Source organism: Mus pahari, chromosome 23 (assembly GCF_900095145.1).
Source record: "Mus pahari chromosome 23, PAHARI_EIJ_v1.1, whole genome shotgun sequence".
NCBI lineage: Eukaryota > Metazoa > Chordata > Mammalia > Rodentia > Muridae > Mus > Mus pahari.
In genome coordinates, this window is record NC_034612.1 from 13,645,129 (window position 1) to 13,668,497 (window position 23,369).

The 23,369-nt window shown below is 45.4% G+C and overlaps 1 protein-coding gene across 2 annotated transcripts; it reads right to left on the minus strand.

The window, feature by feature from the left end:
* Positions 1–1,279: 1,279 nt before the first annotated feature.
* Zcchc8 (zinc finger CCHC-type containing 8) lies at positions 1,280–22,526 on the minus strand. 2 transcript variants are annotated; one of them, XM_021186846.2, is made up of 14 exons: positions 22,220–22,526; positions 20,994–21,036; positions 18,097–18,171; positions 15,431–15,536; positions 14,885–14,962; positions 10,611–10,714; positions 10,409–10,474; positions 9,788–9,848; positions 9,188–9,330; positions 8,084–8,226; positions 5,682–5,800; positions 4,351–4,437; positions 3,900–4,017; positions 1,280–2,699 (listed from the first exon to the last, which is right to left on the minus strand). In XM_021186846.2, exons 1-14 carry the CDS (start codon positions 22,425–22,427, stop codon positions 1,927–1,929), a joined length of 2,124 nt encoding a protein of 707 aa, XP_021042505.1. In that variant the 5' UTR covers positions 22,428–22,526; the 3' UTR covers positions 1,280–1,926. The 2 variants fall into 2 exon arrangements, with proteins under 2 accessions (XP_021042505.1, XP_029389610.1); XM_029533750.1 differs by lacking the exons at positions 10,409–10,474; positions 10,611–10,714; positions 20,994–21,036; positions 22,220–22,526.
* Between the last annotated feature and the right edge of the window lie 843 nt (positions 22,527–23,369).

Below are 23,369 nucleotides of genomic sequence, written 5' to 3' on the forward strand. Positions count from 1 at the left end.
CCCCCCCCCCCCCCCCAAGCAGTATCTCATGTAGCTCTGGCTAACTGAACTTGCTCTATAACCAAGGCTGGTCCTGATCCTCCAGCTTGCCTCCCAAGTGCTAGGATTTCAGGCCTAAGCCACCAGCCAGGGCTAAACAATAACTTCTGATTTAGATCGGCTAAATCTCTAGTGGAAGTCTGACTTTCCTGAGTCACATCATTGGGGCCGGGGAAGCAGTATAGTTGGTAGTGCTTGCCTGGCACACACAGACAGACACACAGACAGTGTTCTGAGTTGGATCCTTAGCCACTGGGACTGGCAGTGTACACCTGTGATCAGGAATCTGGAAGACGAGAGAGTTCCATGTCATCTTCAAGCTGATGAGCTGGTTCACTGGGTGAAGGTGCTTGATGAGGATGCACTTTGATGAGAGAACATCACACGGACCCCACACACTGTCTTCTACCATCCACATCCACGCCGAGGAATGTCCTCCCCACCCCCATAAATAAATGTTTTTTTTTTTTTTTTTTTAAAAAGAACCATGTCATCTTGCCTGTCATCTCAGCAGTAGGAAGCATCAGGAAGACTGTGAGGAAGGCCAGCCTAGGCTACACGGCAATATCCTATCTTGGAAGAACAAACAGTGAGAGAGGAGGAAACATGTTTAGGGTTGACAAGACCCCTTATCTCCTCTAGGCCTCCACGATCCCCTTCCTTGTCCTAGGAAGTCACCGCACCATTCGAACCTTCAAGAATGCACTGCAGACTCAGGTGACGAAGCAGCTCCAAGCGCTTAACACTTGATGCTAGTGAGGCCTTATCTGCCTGCTTTTGTGACTATCCCTCCCTTTACTGATTATCAATCAGCAAATTGGACTACTGAGCTCTCCAAAGTGTCACTGAAATCTAAATCTTTTGTGCCCTCTGGTGGCCTGGGAGCAGCTTAACACTACCTGAGCGGTTATTCAAGATCTCCAAGTGTTCCAGAACTTGACCTGACAGAGATTTAAGAGTGTCCAGCCACAGAGCCAGACCAGGCTCCAGCTTGCATAGGACAGTCACACTCAGTGTGTGTCTCTCTCCCTTCTGGCTGGAATCCACAATATTACTTTGTGCAAAGGTTAGCTGACCTCTACTTTTTGCCCAAATTAAACAATTTTGTTTCTATGTAAGTATATGTAAGGCTGGAATCTACTTACAGCAGCCAAACATGCAGTTTCTTTGCAACCACATAATTTTCATCTAAGTTTAAAAGAACAATTTGAACTGTGAGTCACATCTACCCAAGTCTTGGTTCATGTGTAAGAAAACTAATTTATTAAACCTCTGTACACAAAGGTGAGCACACCTTTATTGGAAGCATATTTGAATAATTAAATTACAAAAAGTAAAAGTGTTATTAAAATTCAAGCATGAAAATCTTACAAAAATACCCCGAGCAGGATAAAGCTGCCCATCCCTGATTATTCTCATTTGGTTGCTGAAATTGAAATGTGAATTTAAAATTGTTAGAATTTTCTTTTAAAAAGTGATATATTAAGCTTATATATATACACAGGATAATAGCAAAATGTAGAAAGGGAAAACAATTTACAAAAGACATTAAAAAAACAAAACAAACAAACAAAAAACCCTTCGCTCTTGACACTCATGATCCAAAATAGTCTAATCCGGACCAAGCATCTCTGAACCAGCTCACGCACGCACGCACGCACGCACGCACGCACGCACGCACGCACGCACGCACGCACGCAAGCACGCCAACTCCGGGTTGTCGTCGGTGAGAAGAAAAGAGCACACGCCCAGCCTTTCATTCCGTCAAAGAGGCTTGACTTGAGATCACAATTACACCACGGGCAGGCTCTGAAAGGTGGGAAGGAGAAACTGGTCACCTGGCCTCAGTCTGACAGTGCAGAGCTGCACATCACCTCACAGCCGGGCTCACTCAGAAGTCTTTTTGTTTTTCTGCTGATTTCGGGGTGAATTCTTCAACAGGTTTCTTATCCTGAGGTACATTCCAGTGGATTCAGCCATGTTCTCAAATTCAAAGGGTGTTATTCCAGTGGCAAACTTGCTCATGTCAGGTACTGGGCTATGGGTTTTTGAGGCCGTTGGAGGCCGGGTGTCCAGATGAAGGAGCTGCTGGTTGCCTCCATTGCTTATGTTCAACACACAGCCATTGTCAAGAAGAGCATCTCCAGGACCCCCCTCGGCAGTGGCTTCCTCTTCTCTCTCAGAGAGCACTGCTGCCCCCGCTGCTGGACTGCAGGAAGGCTCGGATCCAGCTGTGTCTACAGAAGCAGCTGGCCCCTGGGGCTCAGCCAGCACTGGCTTTTCCAGGGCCTTCCCTTCTGGGACAGGGAGGTCAAGCTCATTTGGACCCGGGGAGGAGGCGACCGAATTCCCAGTTAAAGGTGTGTCTACAGGAACCTCCGAGTCACTGTTCCCTCCCTCGGCCTGCTGGAGCGCCGCCCAGATCTGCCTCTGCTGCTCTTCCAGCTCCTCCAGGGTCAGGGCATCCTCATCCATGGCTGAAGCTGCCGGTCGGGGCTGGGGTGAGTCACTGGGAGTCAGTGGTGGGGTTCCCTTAGGGAGTGGAGGAGTGAAGAGAGGTGGGGGCGTTCCCTGTGGCAGTGGAGGCGGTGTGCCGGGAGGCAATGGTGGTTGGAACTGAAATGCTTTGCTGCTCTGAGAACCAGGTGGAATCTCTACATCTGAAAGAGGAAAGACACTTTAGGAGTCACAGCGCTTCATACAAAGTTATTATTGGAACTTGGGGTACCTAGAGGAAGCACCTATCTTTGAGAAGGCAGAAGATATGGCAGCCAATGCCTGTAAATGCCAGCACTCAGATGGCCAGCCTGGGCTAATCTCAAACCCTGTACTGTATGTAGCTTCAGATGGAGGAAGCATGAGTCATGGAGATAGGAGGAGTCCTAAGAAGGCTGCAGAAAAGAGGACACCTGCTCTTAACTGAGGAGTCCTCGTTCTTTTGCCCCGATCCTAGACACTGCACTCCGAAAGGTGGAAACCGGAGTTTCCTGTCAGAATCATCCTGATCCTGGGTGAGGAGAGGCTCCATGGGAAGACACGGAGGGATAAAAGGATAAAAAAGTGTGTCAGAAGCTGTACAGTGGTGGTTTAATCCCAGCACTTGGGAGGCAGAGGCAGGCGGATTTCTGAGTTTGAGGCCAGCCTGGTCTACAGAGTGAGTTCCAGGACAGCCAGGGCTACACAGAGAAACCCTGTCTCAAAACAAAACAAAAACAAAACAAAAAGTCAGAGGGCAAGAATTTGCTCAATTTTAAGTTTTCACGAGTACATAGTGTTGGTATCAGGACCTCTGAAACCGGTAACACCACATAGGCAGGACCCACATACCTGTTGACAAGGCAACAGCCACCATATTCCCAGAATCCACTTGGCTCACCTCCTACCTTTACCTGTGATTACCTCATCATCCATATATAAAGGGCCCCCTGATATCTATCTGTCTGTCTCTTGTCTCTCCCCCGCTTCCACCTTGCCCCTCTCTCTCCCAATAAACCTCATGTGGAACTGTTTGGCCTGGTGTAGTCCTTCTGAAGCCGAGTCACGGCCAAGATCATAACACACAGCCCTGGGAGACGCCTGCCCAGAGGCTCAACTGTTCTTCCTACTGGAGCTCCCAGAAGTGCGCATGCCCAGTTGCTGCCTCACCATTGGCGAGGGATGAGCTATGATGCCGTGGGCGCCTGCACCTGCCAATTTCAGGCCCTTGGCTAGCTGGTCCCCTGCCTCTCCCACCAAGAGTAGCTTCCGATTCAGGGTTTATCAGCAACAGTGGAAATGCCCCGACAGCTAAGTCTGGAGGAGCTCTGTCCTCTCTACAGACAGGAAGGAGCCTTCCCAAGAAGCCGCAGCCGCAGCCGTACCTGAGTCTAGCTCCATGTCAGCAGGGGAGGCCGCCGCACTGCCCTCCTTCCGCTGCTTCTTTGGACTGTTGGGGCTGGACTGCGAGGAGGACCGCTTGCCGCCAGACCTCACACTTGGCTAAGAAAGCAACCAGGAAGAACACCAGTTAGATGGGACAGACAGACGACCTCTAGCCCATCCTTAAAAAGCCTAGAGCCAGACAACTGCCATCTGCCACTTGATTAATCAGACATCAGCATTTATAAAAACCAAAAAGAGCAGCAGTGAGCCATAGAATCTCACCACTACACATGTTTACCTCTATGCTCCGAGGCCAGGAATGCACCATTCAATGCCAAGGGCCGGCTTGTCTAGCACATCTCAAGTCCTAGGTCCAATTCCCAACACCATACACACATACACACGCAACATCACATACACATACACACATACACAGGCAAAGCAATTTACCGACTGGATGTTAGAATTCAGGTAACTGGCAAACACATCCTTCTGTTGACACGCCTGCATTGGTATGGAACCGAACATTCTCCATTCCTGGTGTGGAAAAAACAAGGATGAGTGGGTTTGGAAAACATCATCTTTTTGAGGCTTTGGCTCCTAGCATTCAGGAGAATGAGGCATAAAGGCTGCTGCCAATCCCAGGCAGATGGCTACACAGTTGACTTCAAGGGGTTTTATGTTACAGTAGAAGACTCCAACTCACACCAAAACACCAATAACATCACCACCCCCTCCAAACAGGAATGTCACAATGAAACCCTTTATTTTGTATGCAAGCCAGAAAACAGTAATGGACATGCTAAACCTAGACTCAGCGGCACACTCGGATCCCAGAACTCGCAAGAGTCAGAAGAAACATCACTGTCAAAAAATATCTCAGACAAAAGCACCGAAACCCAAACTTGCCTACACCATCAAAGCAGCTCCCTGCTTAATCCTGAAACATGGGCGAAAGCTGGCGGCACACAGCAGAGTGTGAGACAGCTCCTCACACACGGAGAACTTATCATAAAGGGAAAAAACAAGGGAAGCAGATGCAAGAGCCCTACAGCACCTCATTAGGTTAAGGACAGAATTTTATCTAAATAAATAACTATAAAACTTATAAGACTACCTAAAAGACTACTCAAAAAATGTAACAGTCTTAGTGGTATGTGTTTGTTTTTTATGTCTATTATAGAGACAATTAAAGGCAGGCTCCACCACACAATATGGCCCGGTAGGTCGTCTGCTGAGGCTCAGATTCCAACCAAGGGCACTGCTGCAGTTTTAGGATCACAGAGCCTAACAAACTGACTTCTGTCCCTTTGCTTTTGCTTAGGATATAGCAGAAACCCCCACAACTCTGATGTATACAGTTTTGCACTTAATATTCTAGAGTTGGAAAAAAAAAAAGTTCCATGTAGGAGAGGTGGTTTGGTGCACAAAGAACTGCAGCAAAGCCCGAGACCCCGAGTCTGGCTTCCAGAAGCCACACAAGAGTTGGACGCAGCAGCAGTGTGTGCATGCACACCTGTAACGCTGGCATCTGGGAGGGGAAGGCAGGGTGATCAGAGCTAGCCTGCAACATGGGATCTGTCTAACAAAAGAAAAGCTCAAACAGGTCACTAAAAGCTCACTTCATTTTGCCTCCACTTCCCAAGTGCTATGACTACACATGTATGCTCTCTTGTTTAGCTATGAATTCACTCACTTCTTTATGTAATAATAAGCTTTATGTAACAATCTTTAATATAATCATCACATTTCAGAAGAAAAATTTTAAAATGTGTACTTACATCTGGAATACCTCTGGGAGTAGATATGTTAAAACCTGGATAGTTTACCAATTTTGAGAGATCGTACGTGACACTTTTATTCTGTATTTCTCCAGTTTCTGTTTCCCCATCAGCGTCATCTATTAGAAGTCAGGGAAAATGTTAACACAGCTAGACACTAAACATGCCCCTCCCCAACTCAGCCCAGAGGGAAAAGTGCTGAGATATTACATCTGAGTTAGTATGGGAACAACTAATGATTATCTGAGTATCACAATCTACGACCCCAACATTTAGGGGCTGAGGCAGGAGTTGAAGGCCAGCCTGGAATACAGATTGTCTCAAGAGAATAACGATTAAGCCAGGCGTGGTGGCACACACCTTTAATCCTAGCACTTGGAAGGCAGAGAGACAGGCGAGTTGGAGGTCAGCCTGGTTTATGGAGTAAGTTCCTAGACAGCTAGGACTATACAGAGAAACTCTCCTGAAAAACCAAACCAAGTAACTAAAACAAAACTCAATTCTTTTTTCTTATGAAAAAGTTTAAACTTTCGACACTCAGCTTTAGAAAGAGCTTTGCAGGAGCGCCCAGGCCACCACACAGAGTGCTCTTGCAGGGACAGCTATAGTGGGCTCATCACATACCCTCCATCCCCTTAGACCATCTAATTTCTTTTGATTCTTTTATTTATTTACATTCCACAAGTTGCCCCACTCCCTGAGTTCTCCCCCCAATCCCCACCTCTCTTCCACCAACATCTCCCACTGAGGCCAGGTAAGGCAGTCAGTCCTCTTCTACTTATGTGCCTGGGGAGGGGGCAGCATGGGGCTCACAGACTGGCCCATGTATGCTCCTTGGCTGGTGGCTTACATCTCTGGGAGCTCTGAGGGGTCCGGGTTAGTTGACTGTGTTGTTTCTATGGGGTTGTGATCCCCCTCAGTTCCTTCAGTCCTTCCCCAAACTCTTCCACAGCTGTGTCTGCATTTGTCTCAGTCAGCTGCCAGTAAATGTTTGCGCCATGGTATGTGTGTGGAAGTCAGTGAATAACCTGCTAAGTTAGGCTTCTCCACAGACCATGTAGATCCTGAGAACCAAAACTCAGGTCATCAGGCTTGACAGGAAGTACCTGTTTCCACTGAGCCATTTCTTTGGCCCCTTTGCTTTTGAGGCAGGCATGGTCTCATGCTATGTGTGGCAAGCGGTTATACCCAGTCAGTTCTCTTTGTCTCTGCCTCCCATACCACTGTGGAAGTGCCGCCTGTCTCTTCCCATTGACAGGCTGGTGTTCGCAATACTCAGAAGGTCACCATCCTCTCAGCCCTACCTACAGGGTTCCTGCTCCGGCTGCGGTGGTCACAGACCAAGCCGAGACAGCAATTTGGTATTTTTCTTTTTCTTTCCTTTCTCTCTCCCTTCTCCCCGTTCTCTTTTTGTTTTGTTTTTGAGTCAGAGTTTCTCTGTGTAGCCCTGGCTGTCCTGGAACTCACTCTGTAGACCAGGCTGGCCTCAAACTCAGACATGTCTGCCTCTACCTCCCGAGTGCTGGGATTAAAGGTGTGTAAGTCTTTTACTTTCTGGCCTGAGGCCTGATCTATTTTTCTTCCCCCCCTTCCTTTTTTGGTAGACTTATTTATTTTATGTATATGAGTACACTGTAGCTGTCTGCAGACACACCAGAAGAGGGCGTCAGATCCCATTACAGGTGGTTGTGAGCCACCATGTGGTTGCTGGGATTTGAACTCAGGACCTCTGGAAGAGCAGTCAGTGCTCTTAACTACTAAGCCATCTCTCCAGCCCCCTGCTATTTCTTTTTAACTAAAGAAACATTATCATTGCGAGTGCATGTGGGTGTGTGGGTGTGCCACAACACGTGGAGGTCAAAGGACAGCTCTGCTGAGACACTTCTGTCCTTCTTGCTGCCACGTTGCATAACAACTACCTTCACCCACTGAGCTGCCTCCCCGTCCCCTACCTGATACTATTTCTTCTATGCTTTTCTCTAAAGATAGGGTCTTGCTATCTAGCTTAGGCAGGCTGGCCTCGAACTATCAACCCTCCTACCTCAGCCTCCAGAGTGCCGGGATAACAAATGTGTACCACCCTATCCAGCTAAAATACCTGATAATTCTATATGTTCAATGAAGCTTTAGTTCCTTCCTTGTAAAACACAAAATGTCACCATGATTTTAGTTACCCCAAAACACATTAAACAGGCCAGCCATTCCTGTCATTAGATGGGTTTTGCTAGAGACTAAGCTGGCTTCAAACAGAGATCAACCTGCTTCTCCCTCCTCAGTGTTGCCTTAAAGGCCTGGCTAATAATTTTAATTAGCTGGGGGTGCATGGGGGGCATGACACAAAGAAGACGGGAGGGGGAAGACAGGGACCTGGAAGCTGACTTCTCTGTCCTAACATACTATACCGTTTCCATCATAGAGTGCAAGTCCGGAATTCTCCAGTTCAGCCTCCTTGAGCCAGCCCGGTGGGTAGCCCAGCTGGCGCATGCGGTAGATGAAAGGGGGAAGGCTCTTGTCTGTCACACCCAGTGCGTCCTGAAGCTCCTCACTGCGTAAGAGAGAGGGGGAGATGAGGAATTTCTGTTTGCATGAGAACATTTTTGGCATCTTTTTCTTTTCTTTTTTCTTTTAAAGATTTATTTATTCATTATATGTAAGTACACTGCAGCTGTCTTCAGACACTCCAGAAGAGGGCGTCAGATCTTGTTACAGATGGTTGTGAGCCACCATATGATTGCTGGGAACTGAACTCAGGACCTTCAGAAGAGCAGTCAGTGCTCTTAACCGCTGAGCCATCTCTCCAGCCCTCATCTTTCTTTTTCTAAAGATTTATTATCATTTTCTTTTTCTTTTTTTTTTTTTTTTTTTTTCGAGACAGCGTTTCTCTGTGTAGCCCTGGCTGTCCTGGAACTCACTCTGTAGACCAGGCTGGCCTCAACTCAGAAACCCGCCTGTCTCTGCCTCCCAAGTGCTGGGATTAAAGGTGTGCGCCACCACGCCTGGCTTTATTATCATTTTCATGTGTGTGAGTGTCTGTGCCTGCATGGGTGCCAGTACACCACCACACACATTCCTGGTGCCCAGGGAGGGCAGAAGAGGCTGTCGTCAGCTCTGTGAGAGATAACTGGAGTCACACTCAGGTCCTGAGTCATCCTGTGCCCTCTTAACTTCCATGCCTTCTTCCTTGCCCCATACTTTCCTCACAAAGGGCTCTCACTCTGTGGCCCAGGCTCACTTAGAATTTATAGGGTCTGCCCTGCCTCAACCTCCCAGGCGCTGGGATCGCAGGCATGGCTAAAACATTTGTGTCCCATACTACATAGAATGAAGTATGTCTGATACATACCATGGCAAGCTGTTGATAGGTGGGTTAGAATGAAAGGATGCATTCTGTACAGATGTGTTACACATGTTATACATGCTTCTATTCTTGCAGTTCCCAGAACAGTCAGACTGTTGCAAACACTGAGAAGATTAAAATGACCTCCAAGCTAAGACAACAGTGGTACCTAATAACTCCTGGCTTGAATCTTCCAAATCGCTCTTCCACTTCCTCTGCATGATAGCGCTGCTGGAAGCTCTGGCCGCTGGCCTCGCCACAGGCATCCATGTATTCTTTCCTCTTCTCGCTGATCCGAGCGGCATTCCGAGGCTAGGGCACGACAAGGTTTGAGAAGAACGGTATCAAGCACCCCAGGAATATCTCAGAGACTCCCTCAGAAAGCTCATGCTTTAAAATAGAAAGCCTAAACTAGATTGCATAACTTTAATGTATACTAAACACACAAAGTGGGCAGACATTTTTGAAAAGCAAGCAAGAATTAAGTCACTTTAATTTTTATTATTTTAGTGTAATCAGAACCTACATTTTAACTTTTAAAAATACGTCTAAAAATTAACTCATACTTCATTCACCTCAAATACAGAGTGTTATTTTCTTAAAAAAAAAAAAATCCAATTGTCTTAAATATAAACACGAATTTGAAAAGATGAAAGCACAAATGAGTGCAGGACAGGAAGTCTATGCACATTACCCAGAGCCACCCACACATGCACACAAACCGGCCACCAGCTTTAGTGCAGTGACACCCTGCTTATGAAAGATTTACCATTGGGCAGTCCTTCATCTGATGCTCTTCAGAACCACAGTTGAAACAGTGAGGCTTTGGCCTATCAGGTCAGAACACAAAACAGAACAGAAATCCCAAGATTTTCACGATGTCAATGACAACAGACAAGCAAATCTGTACATCCTAGATGCCCGCGGAGCGCCAGGGACAGCAGAAGGCGAGGCGCACTGCATCTGCAAAGGCTGGGCACAGCGATGTGTCCTGTACTCAGTTATGTAAGCAGCACTTGGAGTCTTTTAGCCAAGAACCAGCCTGCTCCGGCTCAGTGTGTTTGTTCAGTGATTAATAACAGAAGAAGCAAAGCGAACAGGGCATCCTCTCCTTCAGTTAACGGGAAGAAGGCGATGGTTCTAAGACCGCGACCACACTGACAGCAATAACGACTTCTTTCCACCCTCCCAGGCACTGGGCCTGAATTCCGAGAAACTGGATGATCAATTCAAACATTTAACACATATTTCCAGATATCAGGATTCTAGCTCAATGTGAAATTTATATCAAACCAGCAACAAAGCATATTAACTTTTAAGAGCTGATAGAGAGATTACGGTTCTGGTATTGGAAAACAAAGAGTGAAACAAGACAAGGCCCCACACGAACCTTTTTGCCTTTACTTGCATTCCTTGCCCTTCTAGAGGAACAATGTGGCTGAAGACTTGCTGGTACCTTTAGTGAGTTTTATTAAGGAACAGTTATCATATCTGCAAAATTTGGTAAGCTTTTTTGTTTTTTTTTTTTTTTTTTAAAAAGGTGAACTTAGTGGCAAGATGTATAAAAGATCTTCATTCATTATGTAGGATACTTGGGTATTTCCCATCCTTCCGTAAGCTGAGGGTTTTCATTTAGTAGCGGTTGCCCCAATTTATCAAGGCAAAAATTAGTAAAATACAGGACACTTCCTACAACCTGCAGAAAACAAGTCAAAAAATATCGCTATTTAAGCAGGAAAAAAAAAAAGACATTAAGAAACGTAATTCTATGATAATTTAAGTTTTTGATTACCCATTAAGGTTGACTCCAGATGAGGCTGTGAGAAATAGAGCCCTAAACATTAGCTGGACTTCCTCTGATGTGCAGGTAAATGACACCTGAGGGGCCCCAGTACCATTAGTACTATAGATCCTGCTGCTCACACCAAAGCCTGACACAGGCCCCTCATATGTCTGCAGGCAGACCGTCACGGCCTGCAATTATTGTTTCTAGGTTCTTGGTAAACATTTCCTTAGTCTACTACCAAGTTTTTGTAGCCATTTCATACAGAGAGGTTGAGAACATAATACAATGAATATTCATGCACCCTGTACCTGACTGAATAAATAAGAACGGTCTGAAATTTTTCTGTGTACGACTCTTTTCATGTACACACACACACACACACACACACACACACACACTCACACACACACACTCACACACACACACACTCACACACACACACACACACACCTTATGTAATGATTTAAGTCAGTTGCAGACAGAGTGGCCCTCAAATGCATCAGTACAAACTTAGAACATTTTCCTATGAACCAACTCTGACTCCCCAGTATCACTCGTATCAACGCTACATTCAAGCTTCTTTACCTCCAAAACGCTTTTTAGTGTTACCCCAATTCAGGATTTGATTAAGGTTCATGTGTTGTCTTCGGGTGTTTATTTTTTGTCTCTACTGTCTAGAACACACCTCTACTGCTCTTAAATGACCCTGCTAGTCTCTCTAGGACTTTCCCAGCAATGCTTCATTCCAGCCACTACACTAGCTGCTGGAGGAAGAAGCTAAGTGAGACTTTGCAGCTGCACCCTTAGGGCATCTGTCCTCCTCATCTCTCACCCTAGCAGCAAGTCCTACACAACCTCCATCTTTATAGGGCCTTTAGGATGCTCCTCTCAGGCCTGCTTACAGATGGAATGTCCTCTCCATCTTCTATGGATTAGCACACCATTCGCATGGCTGGGCCTTCTCTGCACTCTCCCTTCGTACCCGACTCACGCACACCTAGGGTATGAGCTATAACTTCTATGCTGTTGACCCACAAAGGAAAGCTCTGGTTCCTGAGCTCCAGTTTTGGATATTCAAAGGCCTACATAACACCTCTTTCTAGATATGTAAGGTGCCTCAAACTCACCTATTTAAAATGGCACTGGAAGCCGGGTATGGTGACACCTGCCTGCAATCCCAACACTTGAGAGGCTGAGATAGGAGGACCACAGTTCGAGGCCAGCTTGGGATACACAGCAAGACTCTGTCTTTAAAACAACAACAACAAAACCCAACAGATAAGTAAATTAAAAACAAAAACGAAACCAGCATCCCAGCCCCCTCTACGCCCGCCCCTCCCCCACTCTCCTTGGCCAAGGCCTGAGCTCTCCTGACTATTCTTTCTGGGGTTCTTCACTCTAAATCTAAGTCATGAATGCATCCCATTAGCCTTACTGCAAGTATATCCAGGCCTCAGCCATGAGTCCCCACCACCACCCCGCTGGTCTGTTCCTGCTTTCCCTTGTCTGAGGTTAATATACCAGTTTTCTAACTGACTACAGACCCTCCCAGGAGACAGCTACTATCCAGAAAGAACCTGGTTCTTTCAGTTAAGACACAGCATGTTACAGTTTTACTTATGACCCTTAAATGGCTTTTAGACTATAATCCGAAGTTTTTGTCAGGATGTAGATCAACTGCTGCCACCTCCTGGTGGGTCTCTGAGCTTTCAATGTGTTTCCTTCTTAGTAAAATGTCAAGAACAGTGCCTCTGTGAGTATGCTCTGAGCAGCTCCGAAGTGACAGCCCAGGTCTTGCTGTAAAGCAATCTGAATACTGGCTGCTGGTATCTGCTTCCCTTTCTGATTTATTGATCCCTCTTTGCTCAGAATACACCCCCAGATTCTCCCTCAGTTCATCCAGATTACAGCACACACAGGCAGTCACCAACAACTCGCTATACAACCACCCGCACCTGGTTCCGTGTCACTTTCCTGCTGCCACCCCAATTGTTCTGGGTATTGAATTTAGGGTGAGTAAGTGCTCCAGCACTGAACTTACATCCTCCCTGACTCTGAGATAGAATTTCTCTAAGCTATCCAGGCTACCCACGAATCACTCCGGAGCTCAGGCAGGCCTTAAACTTTCAGCCTTCCTGCCCCAGCCTCCCATGCAGCTAGTGCCTCATGTGCACTGTGCACAGACACAAACTCCCCTTTCTCTCTCTCTCTTCTGTCTCTACTGGAGAGCTGAACCTAGGGCCTCAGGTGACAGGCAAACACATCATGGCCTATATCCCAACCTTACTTTTCCTAGGACTCAACCATCACTCGCTCAACTTCTCACTGAAGTGGAGCTGGCCCTGACCCTTTCTTTTCATTGCTGTCTCTTAAACTCCTCTGTTCTTGGCATAAAGCAGCATTCAGAAAACACCACAGTACTAACACGATCTCTTTGAGTTTGAGGCCAGCCTGGTCTACAAAATGAGTTCAAGCATAGCCAAGGCTACACAAAGAAACCCTGTCTCAAAAAACCAAACCAAACCAAACCAAACTTAAAACTAAATGTAGGAAATCCAGCCCTTCAAAGGCCGAGGCAGAGCGGCTGTGAGTCTGAAGGTACCTGGGCTACAGAGTGAGTCCTTGTCACATGAAACAAGTCACCTGCCCTGCTGAGATGGCTCAGATGCTAAGCCTGGCAACGGGAGGACAACATCAGGACCCACAGGGCAGGAGGGTGCGCACCAACTCCAGCAAAGTCCTCTGACCTTCACACGCATGCATACAAATTAAACAGAAAAACCAAATCATAAACAAAGAATAAGAAAGAGAAAACTTTAAAATATTCTTGATAGCATCCCTAATTTTAATTTTCTTCAAATAACATAAACTCTTTTTCTTCTCTGATGCAAATTTGTTTTTTTTGTTCGTTTGTTTTGTTTTTTGTTTTTTTCCTAGAAAAGGTTTCTTCACATAGCCCTCCCTGGCTGTGCTTGAAGTAAGAGATGCCTCTGCCTTCGCTTCCCAAGTCCTGGGATTAAAGATGTGCACCACTACTGCCTGGGACAGATTTCTGATTTTTTTAAAAAAATCATTTTGCTTTTAATTATGTGTGCGTGTGTATATCTGTGGGTATGTGGCATGAGTGCCAGTCTTTGGGCGCTGAATTCCCTGAAGCTGGAATTATATGCGGTTGTAAGGTGCCCAGTGTTAAGTGCAAGGAGTCAAACTCAGATCTTCTACATCGGTGGCACATGCTCAACTGCTAAGCTCTCTCTGGGGGAGGAAGAGGAGGAGGAGAGAGGGGGAGGAAGAGGATGATGATGACGATTGTGATGTAACCAGCAACTCACACATGCTAGGTAAGTACTGACACTAAGCTCCATGTCCAGCCTAGCCTCTTTCCTTTTCCTTTCTGCCTTGCCTCCCGATGCTAAGATTACCAGTATATGCCACCAAGGCCAGCTCCCAGCCTAGGCTCTCTGACTCTGAGCTGAAAAGTATTCAGGTCCATCACTAATCCTGTTCTCCAGGGACACTATAAAGCATGATGTCTAACAACCTCAATCAAACCTGCTGAGATGCAACAGCCTTCTCCGGCCTTTTCATGAGACTCTCCATCACCTATGCAGCCTCATGTCCGTAAAACTGCATTATCACAGGGCATAAGCAGAAAAACTAGTCATCCTTTGAGAATATGCTGCAAAAATGCTTTGATACCAATAAATTCTGCAAAGAACTGAAAAGCCTAAATATAGGTTCTCTCTATTAAGCTTTTACTCTTTACTCACTAATTAAGCTTACTGACATTTAAAATTCCTAATATGCCATGTAATCTTCGCTTCCTCTGTATGTAAGTTTTACACGCTTAGTCAAAGTTTTCAAGATAAACATGAGGAGGTTGGTCAGGACCAACACAAACTCTTGCAAACCAAGTGTACTGTATCCTCAGGACAGATTTTGAGAGGAAGTGACATTAGTGGATGACAGTGACACTTCTGCTTTATAGAAATGCAATGACATGCCTATCGTTACGCCACCCAACTGAAAACACACAGGAACCATACATCTGCAGAGCTCAAAATAAAAGTCCAAACTTACACTAAAAGCTTCCTTGTTGTTTTTAACGGCACATGTTTCTTCCACTTTATGGTCCTCTTCCAACATAACACTGGATGGCTGTGACCAAGAAACAGGCATTACGACGAGTCACAAGGGGAATAGCTTCTGACTTTCAAACTTTAGGAACCTACACACTGATAATATATATAAATAAGACATTTTGTCACCTAATAACATATATAAGTAAGACATTTTGTCATAAGTTTCAAAGCTACTTCAATCAAACAGTAAGGCAGACTTGAAAACAAATAGCCCCAGGAAGACTAAAAATGTGTGTAATCTAACATTACTAGTCAATACTGACGACCTCATAGACCTCGAACCATTAAAAAAATTGTAAATGTTCATTACATCAAAAATAACATTAAACCCAGGCAAGGCAGCATACCAGCACCAATCCCAGCCAGGGAGCAGTATTGGTCAGACCTTCACCATTTTTGTTTTGACTCAGGGAAATGTCTAGTGTAACTACAGCTGGCAGCAAAAAGCAGAGCCACTTAGCACTGAGCCTCAAGCTTAAAATACCTGGGGTAAAAGGCTGAAGGAAGTCTTTTCCACGTCATTTTTTTGCTGTTCCTCAAATCGTTTTACTAAGTTTGATACAAACTCCTCTATTTCTTGGTGGTATTGCCTGTAGGAGAGATGGACAGATGGTTAGAACCTGGACAGAGGCATCAGCAGACTCAGGTCCTGTGCATTACTATAAGAAGTCACGTCTCAACTTTAGTTCCATGTTTGTCACACTTCCTAATGTGACTTTGTAATTCAGAATACTACTCTTGAGGAACACTATCTACCACTGCAGCATTAACAGCGTGATTCTGATAATCTACTGCTGTCTGGCATAGAACCTTAGTCAAACAGTTGTGAGAGTAAGTAGATTTGATTTATAAATTTCCTATACTTTCGTTTGGTAGATTTGATTTTGCCAGACAGGGTTTCTCTGTATAGCTTTGGTTGTCATATATTTAATTTTTAATAGGTGCTAGATACGCTGGGTGGATATGCGCACGCCTTTAATCCCAGCACTTGGAAGGCAGGCAAATTTCTGAGTTCGAGGCCAGCCTGGTCTACAGAGTGCTAGATACAAGTGGCTCAAAAACCAAACGAAAAGCCTGGCATAGTGGCATACACCTGCAATCCCTGCATACGGCAGACAGCTACAGATTCCAGGCCAGCCAGAGCTACCATGAGAAGGTCTGCTCCAGAGAAACAACAAAACAAGACAAAAACAGACAGCAAAACCCACCAAAAGGGGCTGGTGAGATGGCTCAGTGGGTAAGAGCACCCGACTGCTCTTCCAAAGGTACAGAGTTCAAATCCCAGCAACCACATGGTGGCTCACAACCATCTGTAACAAGATCTGACGCCCTCTTCTGCTGTGTCAGAAGACAACTACAGTGTACTTACATATAATAAATAAATAAATAAATAAATAAATCTTTAAAAAAAAAAAAAAAAAAAAAAAAACCACCAAAAGAGTTACACAATGAAAAGCTCCCTTCGTACTTTCTCCTATTTCTGTAATACAGGCAGGGACATCCTCCATAGCCTTCTTCTAGATTTTCTTTTTTTTTTTTTTTTTAGGTTTTTCAAGACAGGGTTTCTCTGTATAGCCCTGGCTGTCCTGGAACTCACTCTGTAGACCAGGCTGGCCTCGAACTCAGAAATCAGCCTGCCTCTGCCTCCCGAGTGCTGGGATCAAAGGCGTGCGCCACCACGCCCGGCTTTTCTTCTAGATTTTCAATGCACATATAAGAAAGCTCACATTTCACTTGAAAACTAGAAAAGGCCAATCAAAATATATTAGAAAAAAAGGAAAAAAAAAAAAAAAAAGGAGGAAGAGAAATGAAAACTGTCTACTCTGTCTAGCTGTCCAGGTCACGAGTCACACTGACCAGACAGATTTTCTGGAGTGCTCCCTTCAGGAGGTGCAAACACAGCCCTGGGTTTTCTGTGTTGGAAGGAGACAACCTGGGTACCTCAGACAGACCTGTAGCATTCTAAGATTCTGCAAGCAAAGTAACAGATGAAATGGCACTCAAGTTAGACTATTAAAAGCTAATTAATTAAATGCTAATTAAAGCCATTAATACCTGTCTAATTTGAGGGATCACAGGACCAGGGTGCCTAGCATCATGCTGCTCCTGCACTCAGGACCTGGCTACTTCCAGCTCCCAAAGCCTTGGGCTCTACTCCTGGACTAAAGCGGGTGACAGGCCTGGACCTCCTCCTGTATCTTCTTGTGCACAGGACATTAAGAGGAACAAATGACTCAGGAGGGCAGGCCATTGTAGAAGTGCACTGAGCCCAGCACTCAGGCATCCCATAGGCTTACAGGAGTCAAGTTCTGCTATTGACCAAAACTCACCACATGACAGCCAGTATGGAAAACTTATCCACACGTGAGAGCAGGACACTAACCTTGCTGTCATGGTGGTGTTAGTATTCTTAGGAGATGCTATGTCCTGCATCTCACAGGTACCATCTAAGGACCTGAGAGGTATATTTACCTTTAGCACACACTGTCTTCCAGTGAGAAAATGAACAGATACTGTGAATTTAACCAGTTCACAGATGTTGTGGAGTCCAGACTCAAATTCAGGTCCTTAACTCTCATACTCTTGCTCAAAACCATGTTCTCTCATACTTGAACTCAAAGACAACTTAAATAATAAGGAAGAGGTGAGTTCTTGAGATGGCTTAGCAGGCTGAGGTGCCTGTGGCCAAGTCTGACCACCTGGGTTCAAGCCCCTGAACCCACACAGGGAAGCAAAGAAAGAACTGACTCTCACAAGCTGTCCTTTGACCACCTACCTGCACCATGGCACACGTATACCTACTCACATAAATCACACAATAAAAAAAATGTAATTAAACAAAAAAAGAACAACTAGGAGCTTGAGATGGCTCAGTGATTAACAGCGCTGGTTGCTCTTCAAGAGGACTGTGATTCTAGTCCCAACACCCAGATAGCTTTGTACAACTATCTGTAATGCCAATTTCAGGGATCTGACACCTTCTTCCGGCCTCCACGAGAACCAGGCAAACATATGATCCACATAAATACTTGTAGTAGGAAAGCAACCATATACATTTAAAAAGAGAATGATGATACAAATAGTATATTTACAGAATTTAGTTTCATAAAACACATGAACTCATATTTAAGGAACAGAAAAATTACTTACTTTGAAATAGCATTGTTCATAAACAGAATTTGTAATAACGGTCCATCTATCTTAGTATTGCTCACCAGTATGCCACTAAAACAGAAGTTAAACATAATCTTAGAAGACATTAAAGTACATACATAGCTCTTATAAGCACTTGAGTGTGGCTGTAACTATTCTATAATCGCCTTAGCATGCCTCATGCTTGGGACTCTTCTACCTCAGCCTCCCAGTCCTGGGATCACAGGTTACACGACCACATTAACGTTAGCAGCTTGTAAGCACTAAAGATCATATAATATTCTACTTATTCAAATAAGCCCAAGAGGGCTGAGATGCAGCCTGTGATGCCGAGCTTGCTCAGCCCAGGAAAGGGCCTCAGCTTCCAACCCTAGCAAAACAAACAAGCGGGTGACCACAAGAAGCACAAGCTCCGGTCTCCACCCCTTCTGCTGTCTTCGGTGGAATCACTGGGCTGTGTTCAGTGCCCGTGTAAGCACATGTGTAAATGCGGAGGCCAGAAGGGAAAGTCAAGGCGTCTTACTCTATCGCTCTTCACCGTCCTGTTTTCTAAGACAGGGCTTCTCACTGAACCTGACATTGCTGGAGCTTGCTGACTGGCTAGATCTTCAGGATTTCCCTCTGCCTCGGCAGCACTGGGATTACAGATGTCCATCTTGGCGCCATTTTACATGGGTGCTAGGGATCATAAACCCGGGCTTGACAGCAAACTCTTCAACCAATCAGCTATCTCCTCAAGCCCTACAAACTGTCTGTCTGCCTGTCTATCTCTTTTCAGGGTTTCACTATGTAGCCCGGACATTCACAGTGTAGACAAAGCCTAGCTCTGAATTCACTAAAATCTTACTGCCTCTGTTTCCCAAGTGGTCATTACCAGGCTGCACCACCACATCTGGCCCAGAAATCACCTCCAACATTAAACAAAAATTTTTTACACATATGCACGCGCACACACATACACACCCCATAGGCTAATCTTTTGGTTTTTTAACAAAATTTTTCTAACTAATAGCTAGTTTCCTTACAAATTAGGAGACTAGGGAAGAGCACAAGCAAGCAGGTAACATGAATATACTTCTAAAAGTTTCCAAGCATATTTGGTTTGGAAGTATAAAGGAAAACTAAACACTTCATGAATAAGTGAATTTTTATTTTCTTTTTATTATAGACTCTTACGATCCAAGATTCACAAAACGTGGGAGTTATAGGCAGTACCGCTCCCAGTTTAAGGCCAATATAAGCCAGGGTGAGTTTAGGTAAGCCTGAACCCAGCTGATAAAGTGGCTCAGTTGAGAGGCAGCAGCTTGCCTGGCACGCACGCCAGCAATGCCAAGACTTACAGGGATCAAAAGTTCAAGATCCTCAGAGCTACACAATGAGTTCCAGAACTGCGAGAGACCCTACCTGAAATTCTGATCACAGCCTAGCTAGTGCAGGAATAGATAACAAAACTTCCCAGTTCCAAAGCCTGAAAATATTTCAACTGGACAAGAAGACACCTATCTGGAATGCTAGCCCTTGGGATGTTAAGTCAGAAGGCATGCCAGGAGTTTGAGAGCAGCCTAAACTACACAGATCCTGCTGAAAAAAAGGAAGGAAGGAAGAGAGGGAGGGACATGGAAAGAAAGGAAAAAAAGAGCAACTGCTCTACGTAAACTAGAAAGTACTACAGTGGTGGCATGTGGCTTTTTTTTTTTTTTTTCGAGACAGGGTTTCTCTGTATAGCTCTGGCTGTCCTGGAACTCACTTTGTAGACCAGGCTGGCCTCGAACTCAGAAATCCGCCTGCCTCTACCTCCCAAGCGCTGGGATCAAAGGCGTGCGCCACCACGCCCGGCTGGCATGTGGTTTTAATCCCAGCACTCAGAAGGGGCAGCTGGGTTTGAGACCAGCCTGGTATACATAAAGGGAGTTTCATGCAAGGACTTGGGAGTTCAAGGCTACAAAGTAAAATCTGGACTCAAAAAATAAATAAAATTAATTTAGTAACTTGTTGAATTCCTCTCATACGAAGATGCCAGCATCAGTGTAATTATGATAACCAGATGTCTGAATACATGTCTCCTACACTCTATACTTTCTCAAAAGCATATTTCCTTTTCTTCTAAAGTGCTGTGCCTTGCCAGACTTGGCCCCAAGGTGTAATCCCAGTACTAGGGAAGGGGAGGCAGGAAGATCAACAGTTCAAGGTCATCCTCAGCTACACCATAACCTGAGAGCAACTTAGGCTCCAAGACTGTCTCAACAAAACAATAAAAAAAGTTATACCTTGCACTGTCTGTAATTGCAAAATATTTCATTGTAAAATATTTAATACATATTTTACAAATATTAATAAAAATATGTCATGCTAGTGTGGTTGCTCCTATCTGTAATCCCAGCACTTTCAAGGTAGATGAACAAGGACCAATAAAGTTAAGGCCAGTGTAAACTATATGGTGAATTCCAGGCTAGTTTGGGTTACGAGATGAGAAACACCATCTCAGTAAACCCACCCTTGCCTCCCCAAAACCAAACCAAACCCCACCAACCATCCACCACCAATAACAACAATAGTAATAATAACAGCTGTAAAGAAATCATCAGTTAACATAACAGTAAACTTATTTTATCTTACCAGAAATGTGCTAAATATAAACAGCTGGGTCTAACTTACTTCTCTCAACAGTCAAGCAAAAATTTCTGGATTCAGGAAAAAGACCCACTAAGTCTGTTTCAACATTTAACCCACTTACCAGAATTTCTTTATACTCCTAAGTCAACAATAAAGAACCATTACTGAATTCTTCATAGGATTCTGAGTTATCGATGATACAAACTTTTTCTACAAAGATGCTGCGACTAAAGAGATGGAGAGCCAAGGGGCAGCTCGTGTGTAATTTCAAGATCTCATACCTGGGTCTTGTCAGAATGTTCAACTTTCTTTTAAGTTCTTGATGTTATTACTGGTTAAGGAATATCAGTCCTCAGGACATAACAATCAACCATTAAAACTTTCACTTTTGTTATCCAACCATTATAAATGTAAAGGAAGGCCCTGTAATCAGTACTTTAAAGGAAAAACATCCGGTGCATGTTTTGCCGAGGGCAGGACAACTGGACCTAAACGGTAAATACGGTCTTCATCCCTTTGAACATATATTCTAAGACATGATCCTGAGGTTCAGAAAGTCTACGAGATTAACCAAAAAAATTCAGATCGCGGTGTTCCTGGAACAAGTGGAAGCAATTAAGAAAATTTTCCACGTCAAAGCATAAAGAGAAATGATAAAGTTAATATAGCAAAATGTTAACAAGAATGTGAGAGTACCCCTATGGATATGAAATGCACACTCCTTTCAACTCTAGTATTTTATAAATTTTCATAATAAAGTGAGTCATGGAAAATAGTTTCATGAGAAAAAAAGAAATCAGACTTTAACTTCAAAAGTTGACGTGTAACAACCCTTCCCAGGGTTCAGGCTAAGTTCCAAAAGGAAAGTTACCTGAACCAAAACTACCTCAGAACGGGAAATTAACATACTAGCAAATCCACAGACGTTATAATCCCGTTAATAAAGTCAAAGGGAAATTTGGCGCGTTTTTCCCCAGAGCACCGCGATGCAAGTTAGCTCAAGAAATCAAAACGATCTCGCCAATTAAGCAAGTCTCTTCGCATGCTAGTTCTTTAAGGTCCCCCGATCCTGCATCGCAGTGGGCTCTCGCAGCTTTCGCCCCTCTACAAATAATCCCACTCCCCGGCGGCGACGCCCCGCGCCTTCAAACGCACAACTACACTACGCCTCGTCTCTAATCCAGCTCGGCACGCAAAGGGAGAAAAACACGGTGACCTCCAAGACCGGGAGAGGAGTGTGCCCAGTGTCACAACAGTTCAGAGCGGCTCTGAGTTGGGGGGCCAGGGTGCTGTGCACTGGAGGATGCTCGCAGGGAAGGGATCGCGCGCGGGCCGCGGATGCAGCTTCTGCAACCCGACCGAGCCTCCCGCCCGCCGGCCCGCCAGGTCGCGGGAGGAAGGACTTCGAATGCTGAATCCTCTTGTAAATTCCGCCGCGTCCCCCGCCCGCCGCCACCCAGACCCCGAGCGACGGGTGACACACGGCCCCATCGCGCCGGAAGGATATTCTCGGCGCGGAGCTGCTCGATGGTGGCCTCGCAGCGCCGGAGCTGCTCCTGCAGCTCCGCGTCGCCCACCCCGTTCTCGTCGTCGTCCTCGTCCTCTTCCTCCTCGTCGTCCTTGAAGCGGGTGTGAACGGGCTTCGGCGTCGACTCCTCTTGCGGGTCAAACGCCTCGAAGAGCTCTAGGTCGCCAAAATCCACCCCGGCCGCCATCTTGGGCTGTGGGGAAAGCGTCGAGGGCAGGGGGCGAAGGTTGGAGGCCAGCGCCGCTCTCCCTGGAGGCTTTTCTCCACACACAGGCCTCCAAAGCCGTCTACGGGCGGGACCCGGAAGGAGACTACAACTCCCAGAATGCCAAGGCCGCCCTCATGCCTCTTTCCGAACGGGCCTCGGAGCGTGGCACCCTGGGATATGTGGTTTCTAAGCGACGGGACTCATTGTTTGCATTGCACACTGGGATTCTTAAAAAAAAAAAAAAAAAAAAACGGCTCCGAATGAGTTAAAACAATATGGACTGTCCCCGTTAGGCGTCCAAAGCTGAACAAGTCAAAGTCGGAGACATGGCTTTGACAAATTGTGGTGCGGTTGCCCAGCGTCGAAAAGACAAGACAGGAATTCTACCTTTGCCGCAGATCTATGTGCTCTTAGACACAAGCCACTTTAGTTTATTTTGCTTGTTTCATTTGTAAATGAATGAAAAATGAGGTTATTACACTGTCGTAGATTTCTCTAAGGAGGCTTTTGTGAGTTCATCGTTCATTCACTCCCCATATATTCAGTGCTTTTAATGTGTGGGGCATGTCGCTAGAGCCAGAGTAATATGTCTACCCTCATGAACGAAACAAACAAGCAGACAAAAACAGAAAACCCTTTATTATGTTTCTACTTTCATATCCCGCTGGACTTGGATGGATATTCGTCATCACATGTTAAAATCACAGGAAATTAGAACCTGTAACAAATAAGGTCAGGTCGGTTATAGTCTCTGTCGGAGGCCAGCTCCTGTAGTGTGTTTAGTGATCCAAGGAATGGTTGATGTTTAATGTAAAGGAGACATACACAGACAGACAGACAGACAGACAGACAGACAGACAGACAGACAGACAGAGAGAGAGACAGACAGACAGACAGACAGACACACACACACACACACAC